The sequence below is a fragment of the Diabrotica undecimpunctata genome, chromosome 5 (genome assembly GCF_040954645.1).
Source record: "Diabrotica undecimpunctata isolate CICGRU chromosome 5, icDiaUnde3, whole genome shotgun sequence".
Lineage (NCBI taxonomy): Eukaryota > Metazoa > Arthropoda > Insecta > Coleoptera > Chrysomelidae > Diabrotica > Diabrotica undecimpunctata.
Genome location: NC_092807.1, coordinates 4,138,896 through 4,152,598, shown reverse-complemented (window position 1 = coordinate 4,152,598; position 13,703 = coordinate 4,138,896). Strand labels below are relative to the sequence as shown.

At 36.5% G+C, this 13,703-nt stretch overlaps 1 protein-coding gene across 1 annotated transcript in view; it reads right to left on the bottom strand.

Moving 5' to 3' along the window:
• l(3)80Fj (lethal (3) 80Fj) overlaps window positions 1–13,703 on the bottom strand; it is a 38,863-nt gene that overhangs the window by 17,644 nt on the left and 7,516 nt on the right. The window contains exons 9-12 of the mRNA XM_072531371.1: window positions 10,908–13,685; window positions 4,842–5,910; window positions 3,413–3,706; window positions 2,991–3,351 (exon numbers count right to left, since the gene is read on the bottom strand). Of these exons, the coding sequence (XP_072387472.1) occupies window positions 2,991–3,351; window positions 3,413–3,706; window positions 4,842–5,910; window positions 10,908–13,685 (4,502 nt within the window). The remainder of the gene's footprint in view (window positions 1–2,990; window positions 3,352–3,412; window positions 3,707–4,841; window positions 5,911–10,907; window positions 13,686–13,703) is intronic.

Here is a 13,703-nt window from a genome sequence, read left to right as displayed (position 1 = left end):
GAAAAGAGGTCTAGAAATTAACGAAGGAAAAAAAATATCTAATCTGCAATTTTGAATGAGTTCAACAATTTAAATACTTGGGAGTAATTGTGAATGGCAAAAACATACTGGACGTTACTAGCAGATAACAAAACATACTGGAGATACCATAGGCTAAAGAAGAACAAACACTTACCCAGAAATATAAAACTGAAGATATACAGAGTTGCAATCAGACCAGTAGTTACATACGCAGCTCTAATGTACCTCACAGATAAAGGTGAAGAAAGATTAAGAATATTCGAAAGAAAAATCCTCAGAAGAATTATGGACCCGATAAGAATGGAAAACGAACAATTGAGAAGAAGAATGAACCATGAAAGGCCTTGATGATCATCATACCGTGATAAAACCATTCAACATATAAAATGTTCATACACGACCAATCTCACAGCAAAAACTGAGTGCTGTTCGCAGTGTTGCCAACTTTCGTTTGATTTCGTCGAAGATATACCCAATATTTTAATATCGGCAAAATTAAACTTTTTAGTATTTTTGATTCATTACTACACTCACCGGCAAAATTAACGGAACACCTTAGCATATATAAAATATTGAAATTAAAACTCAATTATAGCCTCAGGCTTTCTTAACATTTTCTTTTTTGATTCATTTGCTTGTGTTGGATAATAAAAAAGTTAGGTACTTTAACAACTAGCCATGTTTTTCATCAATAAATGCTCATTTTCTGCTTAGTTTCACCGGCATATTTAAAGGAACAACCATAAAATCTGAGTATTTTCTCTCTAGTCCATATATTGTTAATATTGTTTAGATAATATCATAATACGAATGTCGGTGAAGTATTTTGAATTTATATTACAATGGTAGTACAATATGAAACCTGTTTAAGAAGAAATAAAACACAAAGATGTCAGACTCAAACAAAATACGGATTTTAAACACATTAACTTTATTGTACAGTTTGAACTTAAATTGGTTTTTTTATGCATTTTTTTTTGGCTTTAATAGCGTGTGTTTCTCCCACGAGCCCTTCAACTGCAGTTATTCGTCTTCTCATACTTCTGATAACGCTATCAATCAGTTGTTGAGGCAGTCTCTCCCATTCTTCAATCAAAGCAATTCTGACTTCCTCTCTGTTTTGAATAGCAGGAACCCGTGCCCTAAGTTTTCTGCCTAGCATGTTCCACACATGCTCTATCGGGTTCAGGTCTGGGGAACAAGCTGGCCAATTCATCGTTGTTATACCCACTTGTAATAAGAAATCTCTTATACAGCCTGCGACGTGTGGGCGCGCATTATCCTGCATTAAAATAAAATTTTCGCCAATATATGATGCAAAAGATACCACATGGTCTTGGAGAATATCTCTGATATATCTATCTGCTGTTAATGCTCCATCATCAATCACCACTAACTCTGTTCTTGCTCCCAAACATATACCGCCCCACACCATAATTGAACCTCCACCAAAAGGTACGGTCGTAGTAAAATTGAAAGGAGCATTTCGTTCTCCTTGGCGCCCATACAATCTTTCTCTACCGTCGATGTAATTTACACAGAAACGGCTCTCGTCCGTAAAGAGAATTTGACTCTAGTGGTTATCATTCCAATTTTGATGTACTCGACCAAATTGTAGCCGTGCTAAACGATGGTGTCTCTGGGGTCTGGGAGCTTTTATTGGCACATATGACTTGAGACCGGCTTCTTTCAGTCTCCTTCTTACTGTGCGCTCACTTATGGTAGTTCCACGAACATTTTGCAACAGGTTTTTGGTTTGAACTGCCGTTTGACGTCTACTACGTAATGTTTGCAACGTTATAAATCGATCATCTACAACCGTGGTTAAACGTTTTCTACCTTGTCCCCTTCTTCTTACATACTCCCCGGTTTGTCTCCAACGACTTACACAACGATGGATGGTTGATGCTGATTTACCAAATATTCCAGCAACTTCCCTATATGTTCGACCATTTTCGACCATTGTTACGGCCATAGCAATATCAGTCGGTATTAAATCACCCAGAACAAATCAAAAGAATAATCACATCCAACAAACTCAAACAAATTAACTTATCAATTAAACACAACTTTGTACTTGTTATCAACAAACAGAACGACTGTAAAATGTAAAACACAATACAAATAAACAAATTAATTTGACATTTTGACATTTAAGACTTTCTTGTGACAAGGAACATTCAAAGCTATGTAGATATAGTCTATAAAATACAAATATAAAGAAATATTGCATTAATAACTTGTTCCTTTAAATTTGCCGGTGTGTGTATTAAATTGTTAACTTCTCATAGCCTACTTTAGGCTTGTTTATTAAACTAAGCAGAAAATGAGGATTTATTGATGAAAAACATGGCTTTATGGCTAGTTGTTAACGTGCCTAACTTTTTTTTTATTATCAAACACAAGCAAATGAATTAAAAAAGAAAATGTTAAGAAAGCCCGAGAAAGAAAAAACACAGTATGATTGTTACACCCGGTATAAAATGACATTGACCTGTCTAGCAACAATATTATTACATCGATATTCTTAAATAATATAACTATAACATACTGAAAAAATCACTAAAATCGGACAACAGGTTTAGGAAATTCGAGACATCTAACATGTCCCATTTTTAAGGTGTTCCGTTAATTTTGCCGGTGTGTGTATTAATATGTCTATTGTAATCTCGTTTTGGATTGATCATTTACAATATATTATATTAAAATTCCAAACTGTAATACCCAAAAATACTTTCAAGAGTATTTGAAAATATTTTATAAAATTTAAACACTTCTTTGCAACATATGATAAGCCTACATCGTATTGAGGCTGAGAGATCCCATTAAATACTTCGTTTTTCCCAAATATAGTAACATTTTGACGTTTTGGCAACAGAAATTTATTCATTTTTAGATACGTTTGATTTTATTTATCTTAAAATTTACCTAACCATGTAAATTAGAATGAATTATCAACGTCTACTTACCAATTGATTCAATAATGTAGGAAGAATATCATCCAACGCTCGGGCACCGACAGTGAAGTGCAAACTGTCAAACGTTTTCGCCGCTGCTTGTCTAACTTCCGGCAACGGATCACAGAGGGCTTTCCGAACAGTTGGTACCAATGAATTGACGAAAGTGAGTACCATTTCTTTGGAGGTCGACGCCATAATTTCGGACAATCCGATACAGACTCCTTGACGTTGATCCGCTTGCGGAGACTGCAGACCTCGTTCTAAGATCGGAATGATCTCTGGAAGGACTCTTTCGCCCAGTTTTCTGACCAGATCCCCGAGTGTTCTAGCTGCTACCTGACGTTTGTCGTAGCTATCGCTCGCAAGACAGCTACGCGACATAAAAAATGACAGTTTCAGAAGATTATATAGACCAAAACGTATATACTTACCCAAGAAGAAGTCCAAAAAGCGTTGGTAAAATTTCTCTTAGAGTTCTCGGCGTATTCGTAACGACCACTTTCCAAACGTGCAGAGCAGCTTGTCGTACCATGAGGGCTACGTCAGATCTACCCATGTACAGTCCAGCCAATACTCTATTACGTCTTTCGGCACCGAGGGCTTTGATAATTGCAGTGTGTGATTGTTCGGTACCGAAGTTGTCGTCTTCGCTGGCCGTTTCTGTACTCATCTTTCCGGTAACTCCGGATATTCTGTACAGAAGGTCTCCGAGAAGCTGTACGGAACTGAAATAACAAGCGAAACGATTCAAAATGGCATTTTTAAATTCAATTATATGTTTAAGTACTTCTAAGTTACCTTTAAATTTTACTAAAAATATTTATTTACTTTAATCAGATATGTGTCTTTAAGTACTATTAAAATGAATAAAACAATCTTTAGCTACTTCTAGAATCAGTTACTATATACTTTTAGAAATATGCCCTTGAGAGTTTTTAAATTGACTTTTAAAATCATCACTATATTTTCTAGTCACTTTTAGAACCAACCACAGGTCTTTAAGTGCTTTTAAAATTAGTAATACGTTTCTAATTTTACAATTAGTTATGTCTTGAAGTACTTTTAAGATCAGTGTCACGGTGAGAGCTACTTTTAGAATCAGTCATATTTTCCTAGCTAATTTTAGAATCTGTCATCTGCCACAAGCTCTTTTGCTATCCGTCATTTGCCAATAGCTCCTTAACAATTCGTTCATATGTCTGACTTACCTTTAAAATCAGTAAATATGTCCCATAGTTACTTTTAAAATGAGTTTAATGTCACTAGTCTCTATTGAAATCAATCATACATCTCTAGCTTCTTTTAAAATCAGTAATATATTTCCTAGCCACTTTTAGAAATAATTACTCGTCTTGAGTGCTTTTAAAATTACTAACACGTTCCTAACTAATTTTAAAATCAGTTATATGTCTTAAAGTACTTTTAAGATCAGTGTCACATTCATAGCTACTTTTAGAATCAGTCATGTATTTCTAGGAGTTCTAAAATAGGTCATATATAATGTAAATTAAAAATCGTGTTTGAAAATCAGTCATTTGGGCTATAGCTTCTTAGTAAGTCGGTCATATGTCTGAGTTACTTTTAAAATAAGTAATTATGTGTACTACTACTTTTAAAATGAAATAAATCTTCTTCTAAAATGAGTCATACGTTTGTAGCTGGTTTTAAAATCAGTCATATGTATTTAAATACTTTTAAAATCAATTATTTCTTTGTAGTGACAAGTGCTTTCACTAAATTTATACTCAGTCATAGGTACAAAAAAGGAAAACATGGAAAATGCAGAGAGAAAAACTTTTGAATTAATAATTTTGAGATTTTACGTCGATATGGACAAAACCATGAAAAATACTAACTTACCTGTATCTAATTCTCCAATTTTCATCAAATAGTCCTTTTTCCAACTCTGGTAGAAGCAACAAAATCGCCGAATCTGCATAGAGGGTGACAATTCTTTGACCAGCTTTCAATGCCGTATCTCTGACATACTCATTTTCGTCAGCGAGTGCCTTCAGAATAGGAATGATGATTTGCCCGATGTAAGGAGTAAACTCGTTGGTGAACACTACTGGCATATAGATGAACATCATGATGTATCCGTCTTTGACATGAGGAGCAATGTCAGTTCGTTCGGCTGTGCTGATAATCTCTGGCATGAGTTTGTGGAGTTTTTCGACGCCCAAACCTCCTACAACTTCGGAAAGACCTTGCGCAGCTCCCGATCGGTCTACAGAGCTGGTTTCTGAGGTTAAAGTGGTCATCAACCAAGGTAAGAGATCTTCGAAGCTGGATTCACCCATTCCTCTCACCATAGCGCCTAGAGCTCTGGCGCTGACAGATCTTACCTCCGGTACAGGATCCAATAGAGAAGTCTTCAAGCCAGGGATGATCGTCGGCAGGTAGGGCATCAAATCCTTTTGATCAGTCAAGGAATACATGTTTCCGATGATTTGAGCTGCCATCTTACGAGTCTCTGTGGATCTATCGATAAAAGCTCTTTGAACTACCGGCATTATCAAAGCTAGAGATGGAGCATCGATAAAGTGGACAAACTGAGTGTCCAAAAGCGTCTGCAAACACACCGAAGTTTTATTAGAAGGATCTTGCAGCGCTTTGAGAAGCACCGGCACGATAGCTTGAATCTCGGGATTTCTAATGACCGATCCAATCACTTTCAAAGCCGCAGCTCCAGCTTCTTGGACCTTCATGTGGGAATCACTGAGAACTTCTATCAGTTTAGGAACGATGCTGGGAAGACACGACGATAGTTGTTTGGGAGCACAATACGCCATAGCTCCTAGGAGTTCTACCGATCCGGTTTTTGTCCTCCAGGAATCTTCCTCCAGCGCTGCTAGTAGAGATGGCAGGACGAGCTTCACACCGTGGCCGGATAACTTGCTCATCACGACTTTGGCTGTATCGTCAGCAGCTGCAACATATACAATAAATAAATAGCTGTGACTCGACAACGCTAGAACGAATGCAATAAGTACAACGAAGCACCAACGTGTTGTGTGTCTCGTTGTAACGTCGTTGAATGTAGTGGGGCACAACTGGCTTTAAACTACACTTACAATGTATTTTGACGACAGATACGCAATGCAATTACAGAAACGCAATGAAACGACAGATCGCGCGACCACACTCCATGAATGAAGTTTCATGTGAGTTTCTTAATAAAATAAAATAAATTAAAATAAAATAATATACAATAAATTCAATTAAAAACAAAGCAAACAGTACAAACCCAAAGATTTCTACTATATGTTCGAAACCAAATTTCGCTTATTTCAGAAACAACCTAAGTCAAATTTTGGCGATTTTGAGTCTATAACACCAACATGTATTTGCCGCCGCATTTGCCATGTATACAGTGTAGGTAAAAGTTTATGGTCGGTATGGTAAAATTTAACAGGATATCTAACACAGATATAGAATCATATTTTCAGCGAATAGACAAAGATAACAATCATATTTCCCCTTGGTCTCCCCTCTATATTTCTTATTGACGCCCATTGCCCATTAGTGAGACGATTAGTTCCGATCAGAGATATTTTACATCTCTGGTTTCGATCCTAATATACCTCAGAAACTAGAGGTGGGTCGTTGACATTTTAAATATACAAATAGTACTTACATTTACATTACACATTATTAAATCGCGAATCGTCTAAATTGACATTTAAAAATATATTCTTGTTAACCGTGTTCTTCTTTTATTTAAAATTAAACCAGATTTTGAACATGTGTTCACAAGGAACATATTTTGTTACAATACTACAATATTTTATGAATATAGTGGTTAAGTTAGGATACACATGGCGATGGTTTTTCCACCACTATAATGGACAGTTCCAATCTCCGTTCGATTTTTTTTTGTGGGTAATATATCATCAGACAAATACATGTCGACTTTTATATATCTCGATACTGGTGTATGTTTAGATGAGTCATGTCCAATTCATCAAAAATACACCATAGACTTAAGTCATCTTTATCAGTTTATTTTTCTTGTACTGGTTGATTTTCAATAGTACAATCTTCTTTTTCTTTTTTTATAGAAGTAACCAGCTTCTTAACTCTTTCTTTTGTTTTTTACCTTCATTTTTATCAGAAAATCCCTGCATTTTAAATCATTATTTGTCATTTACGAATCTACGGTTTCTCACTGGTAAGCCAACTAGTTGATGGTTGATTAAAAAAAAACTACGTTTTGTGTAGACGTAAACAGAGGAGCAACGAACACTTTACGTCGACGAGGACGATTAGTTGATCTGAGAGACTACTACAAAACTAAAAATAACTCTTTCGGGACAGTGGACATTCGGGCTATCGGTTAACGTTAAAAATAAAATAACTAGGTATTCTGATTAATGAATCAGTTTCGATTTACGATTGATCTGCATTTTAGAAGGTGATGGATACTTATATTAATAAAAATATTAGTTTAAAACAAAAAAAAAAAAAACAAATAGATATGGATTTACTAAACCTATGCAAAGAATCGTTCATCCGTTTTCCATAGCTGAAGAACGAGCTTTAAAAAGTTTGCAGGGTGGATTTCTGGATATAAACCGCCAACAAGAAAAACTTTATTCATTACTTCAGGAATGTTATATCAAAACTGAGCAAATTATTAGATCACAAGTTGTTAAGGAAGTAGAAAATATCTGTAATACTACTGACCTCTGGACATCTGGAGTATCTGAGAGTTACATCGCATTAACAGGACAATATTTAACCGAAAATTTAGAATTTAAAACGGTTTTATTAGGCTGCTGCCATTTTTCTGGAAACCATAATTCAGAAAACATCGCTTTTGAAATTAGTGAAATTATTAATCAGTGGGGTCTTATACGAAAAGTACATTTTGCAGTAACTTATAATGCCTCAAATATGGTCAAAGCTATTAAATATGTTTTGGAATGAAAACATTTAAATTGTTTTGCTCATACGTTAAATTTATTGGTGGAGGACGCACTTAAATGCTGTCGTGTACAAATAGATAAAATAAAAAGTCTTTTTTGACAATTCGGCAAAAAACACATTTCAAAAAAAGTACCTTATCGTCAAAAAGGCTTTTAAATATCAATTACAACATAACAAAGTTCCCAAAAGGCCAATCCAAGACGTGGAAACTAGGAAGAACTCCACCTATTACATGTTAAAAAGAATGACCGAGTTAGAAGAGGCAATCCGTTCCACATTGGTATTAGTTAATACAGACTTAGACTTAGACCAAATCTAAATAATGAAGACTGGATTATTCGTTCTCAACTTTCCCAAATTTTACGGCCTTTTAAAGAAATAACAAGTACAATGAGTGGCCAAAAATACTTGAAGGGTAGTTCAGTGATTGTTATGGTACGCTGCCTGCAAGAATCTTGCAATAAAATTTTAGCAAACGGTAACCCTACATCCATAGTATCCGACGTAGTACAATTACTAATATCGGGTTTAGCAAAAAAATTTAGAGGGATAGAACAGAGTGGCACATTATCCTTATGTACATTTATGGATTCACGATTTAAAGTACAGGGATTTGATTGACAAAAATGAAGCTAAAAAAAAAACAAAAGAAAAAGTTAAGAAGCTGGTTACTTCTATAATTAAAGAACAAGAAGATTGTACTATTGAAAATCAACCAGTACAAGAAAAAGAAACCGATAAAGATGACTTAAGTATTTTTGATCAATTAATTGTACATGACTCATCTAAACGTACACTTTATCGAGAGTCCATTACAATGGTGGAAAAACCATCGCCATGTATATCCTAACTTAACCACTATATTCACAAAATATTGTAAATGTGAACACATGTACAAAATTTGATTTAATTTTAAATAAAAGAAGAACACGGTTAACAAGAAGTAAGGTAGAAGAACTTATGGTTTTAAATGTCAATTTAGACGATTCTCGATTTAATAATAACGTGTAATGTAAATGTAAATACAATTTACTATTTGTATTGTTTAGTTTATTTTTCAAGTTATAATAGTTACTTGTTTACGAAAAACGATTCAGTTTAGTTAACGATAAAAATGTCAACGTCCCACCTCTAGTTTCTTAGTTATCGCCCGTCGAATACCGGTTCAGCTATTGCTAAAATGGTATTGGTGTTGTAACGAGACGTTGCCAAATAATTTTGTATACAGCTTTTTTTATTGTTGGCGTTATAATGGCGTTTGTTATTTTTATTGGAAATAAGGCACAATGTGACTTTAAAATAAGCTTATTTTGATGGTTAGATTTTTAATTCGGAAATCGTACTTAAAATACGAAACATTAATACTTAAATTTTATTTATATAAAACGATTTCCGAAGTAAAATCAAAATGTTAAATAACACTTATTGTAAAGTAAAATTGTGGCATATTCCCAATAAAAAACAGTAAGCTGCAATTTAAATCCATTTCGCCCAAATTTGATTATCTTATAACATTGTTCAAATGCTAAAAAGACAACAGGCCAAATAAAACCAATAAGTTTGGCAACGTTGAATTTCCCCTTTTTTATTATTTCCATGCATGTATTTTCGGCGATATTTAAAGGGCGGACTTAATATACCTCTCTCTTTTTAAACAGGTGTTTCTCACTCCATCTCACGTAAGGTCCATCCCAACCATAAACTTTTACCTACACTGTACACTGCCGCCGAAGTAAAAAATTTTACACTGCCCTACATGATCAAGTTGAGGAATGCATTCAAAGAGATGATGTAGAAGCAATCGCCTTTGAGGTTATGCAGAACCTTCAACTTCCTGTACAAGACCTATTTTATATGTCGCAGCTTACCGTTAATATTTTTGCATCGCCAATGTTAAGTCACGAAAATCCGTTCTTTATATTTACCATGAAGCAGAAGCACGAAAAAGCCCGAATGAAGTCTGCAGCTTTGTATTAGACTATATTGAAAAATATATTGGAAGAGATGTAAAAGAACTCCGCTTGTTTTCTGACAATTGCCCAGGTCAAAACAAAAACCACTGCGTTAGAAGAATGTGTATGGCTTTAACCGATACAGACAGATTAAAAAAATTCAACAATTTTTCCCACTTCGAGGTCATTCATTTCTTACCTTTGACCGTGTTTTTGGAGTTATTAAAAGAAAGCTCAGCAAATTTGACCGAGTTTATGTCATCAATAAGTACACGGAGATCATTGTTAACGCAAGTGCCCAAAACCTATTCACAGTCTATGAAATTAAAAGCGAAAATAAGCGATTCAAATGTATTTACTAAAAAATGTCTTTTTTTAATTAAAAACAACCGCTCGGTGCGCAGACGATATGATATGCTTTCCTCCTCGATCACTCCAGGAGTGTCACATTCTGTTTTTTTTTGTGTGGAAGGTCGTTCAAAATAGGGTGTTTTGTCAAAATATAAATGAACTTTGATAAAATAAAGGCAGATATCGAGCAATCCCACAATGTCATAAACATAAAATTAAACATAAAGTTGAACATAACACTAAACAACGACAAACAGCTGTCCTTGTTTAGTGTAGTGTTATGTTCAACTTTATGTTTAATTTTATGTTTATGACATTCTGGGATTGTTGGATAGCCCATAATTCACGAAATGCCCCTGAAGATCCTCTAGTGAGCGAAAGTACTTGTGCAAGATTTAATTAATAAAACTGTGCTCGATATCTGCCTTTATTTTATCAAAGTTCATTTATTCGAGCATTCAACCTATCAATCAATCAAAAAATATAAATGATGTGTAAAAACTAGCACAGGAATAATCATCATGTGAGTTAGCGGCAGATTTGGAAGCAAATAAGTTAATTTTAAGCGACCAAAACACCCGCCTTTAATACCAGATTTGCCACCAAGTGAATTTTGCTCCTCTATAATACAAACTTTGAAAGCAATTTAGTGCATTTATCAAAATAATTGTGAAAGAAAGTATAAATACATTACCTGTTCTGACGTACTGGCTGGAATCGCCAAAACACTGCAACAGATGAGGCAAAACGTGGACAATATAAGGCTCGAACAGCTTGCCCAACATCTGGAAGAGCATCTCGAAGGCGAACAATGCTCCCTCTCTGTGTTTGTAGTTCTTTTTGTCCTGAATGGCGTCCGTGAGTTTCGTCATGATATCGTGCTGCTTTAGTGCCAAAATTCCCATTCCTTTTACCAGACCGGCCAAACCATAAGCAGCTCCTTTCCGTTCGCCGTATTTGTCGCCTTTTAATAGCTGGTGTAGTAGTTTATTGACGTAGCCAGGTGCATCGTCTTTAACGGAAGGGATTAACGGAGGCAAGCAGTTGGATACGGCTTCTTGAACGGTTTGAGATGGGGTTGTTAGTGCTTGTATCAGTCTTAATACGATCGGTTTGATTCTTGGATCGTCTTTGTCCAAATGCCGTGCCAAGGAACCCATTAGAATGACAACAGCTTGTTTGACAGCGTCGTAGGTGGCGGATTTTGAAGATTTTCCCATGAAGTCGTCGAAAACTGGCCAGAGAGTACCTACAGTTTCTTTGCCGTGAAGATCCACAACTCTCAAAGCAGCATTCAGCATTTCTTTCCTAACAGTCTCATTTCTGTCTCCTAGAGATTGGAATACGAAAAATTGTATCAAATCGGCGATGAGCTCGTCGGTGAATAGGGGCGCCAATTCAGCCAAAGCCAGCGCTACTCCTCTGCGGGGGAACCAAGTGTCCACAGCTTTCTCTACCTCTCTGCCGAACTCGTCTATTTTGGCAGGAACCATCTTCAAACGGTCTTGGTACAATTTAACTAATTTCTTCATTATTTCTTCGACTTGCGACTGGTCGGTTTCTAAAAGAGCTGCTAGAGATTTTGCTGCAGCGGACTGTACACACTCCACTGGATGTTCAACATCGTCCATTAATTCTTCGCTTAATTGAGCAGGAAATTGCATATTGGCCTCATCCCACAATTGTTCAGCTAATATTCTGTTTTCTTCGACTTCGTCGAATTTCGCGATCCAAACTCTTTTACAAACTTTTATGGCATAGGCGTAGTCGTTCTCGAAGGTAGGAAGTGTCAAGATGTCTATGGTTAGTCCTCTGAGTGCAGCGTCTCTGAGTACCGAAGAGGGGCTCTGCAAGGCACCTAGCAGCACATCTATTTCGTCAGTGCTAGCTTTGGCGCAACCTACTTGGCCGCTTATACAAGAAGCTACTTCCAAAAGACAAGCTTCGCATTGGGACTGTACTCTACCCTGCGTTGCGTTGATAATTCCTACAAGGAGGCTGAGGATCTGTTTGGTAGGCAAGTATCGTGGATGATAGATATCTTTAACGCCATTTTCTTCGGTTCCTCGTAATTTAGCGTGCTCTGCTATGATTTGGAGTCCGTCGTGTATTAATTCATCGTGGTTCCTAGCGTAATTTGAGATTAAACTGTATTTTAAGAAAGGGAAAACGTAGCAAAAAGCTGGAACTGTAAAACACATTTCTGAATGATCTTCAGTCTTTTTGGGTACAGTCTTATCGTGGATTAAAGCCACAGCTCTCACCATAGCTTTGTTAATGTTCTCCGATTCCCAGTTGGAGTCCAAATCGCACTGAGGATTGGCTAATCTTAAGGTCAAGTTAGCCACTAGTTCTCCCAGGGGGTCCAGATCGTCGAAAAACACAGTTTTCCTCAGACTGGTGAAGAGCTTGCAGATTAGTGGTGCGGCTAGGGGTGACTGCAAGTCTTGGAGCAAAGTAGGGAGAAGATCTTTAAAGTGCAGAGATAAATGTAAAGGGTTACCCCTAGCCGCTGCTTGTATCATAGATAGACATTCTTGAACTGTCGTGTTTAACTCCGTTAGTCGACTTCTGATGGTTTGTTCCTTCAACTTTTGATTCTTAATTGCTTCTAGTTGTTTAGGTGTGAGCTGTGGAGGCTTTATTTTGCCCTCCTTCTTTTTCTTTTCCTCTAGTTCCCTTCGCAGTTGAAGCTCCTCCAACTGTTCCTTGTAGCTGTACACCTTGCTCTCTCTCTTCAGGTTCATATCGTTGTTGCTGTCGTTACCTGGGATCACGCTTTTGTCGTACAATTCTCCATCTGGTGTCAGGAAGGTGAAGTAATCATCTTTCGATATTTGGCAGATCCTCGGGTCGTTTAATCGAGTGATGACTTTGCTGGCTATATCTGGCAATAAAGCGTCAGGATTGACAGCTATGAGAGTGGCTAAAGCGTTCTCATTGCTCACTGTGTGCTTATACTCATCTACAAATAGTTGTTTGAACTGAGAAGATTGCCGAGCCACCAAATCCTTAGGTTTACTATTGAAATGCTTTATTATCTTGACCCACAAGTTTGGCATTAAGTTAACAACAGACGGATGGTGCGTTGGCAGTAACGAATCGACGGCTAGAAGCTGCACATCTTCTGTGGTTAAACCAGATAACGAGCACAACGTCGTTATACATTCCACGACAGTATGAGAGCTCAAAAAATTGTTGTCACTCTCTTTATTATCCTCCGATTTCGGCTCGTTTATTACTTTATTGGTTTCTAAAAACCTTTGCAGTTCCTTGAACAAAGATCTAGCTATAGCAGCTCCGCTTAAACTGCCTACTATTCGCTTGAGTATTGCTAGACATTTCCGTCTCGTACCACTCGAACAAACTGTTGTGCAGTACAAAACGGCTCTGTGGATTGGTTCTGGTTTCTTTAGTTTTTCCGGGTACTGCACGAGCAATACTTCGCACAGTTGCATGACATATATGAGACCTGCAAAGAAAATTAAAA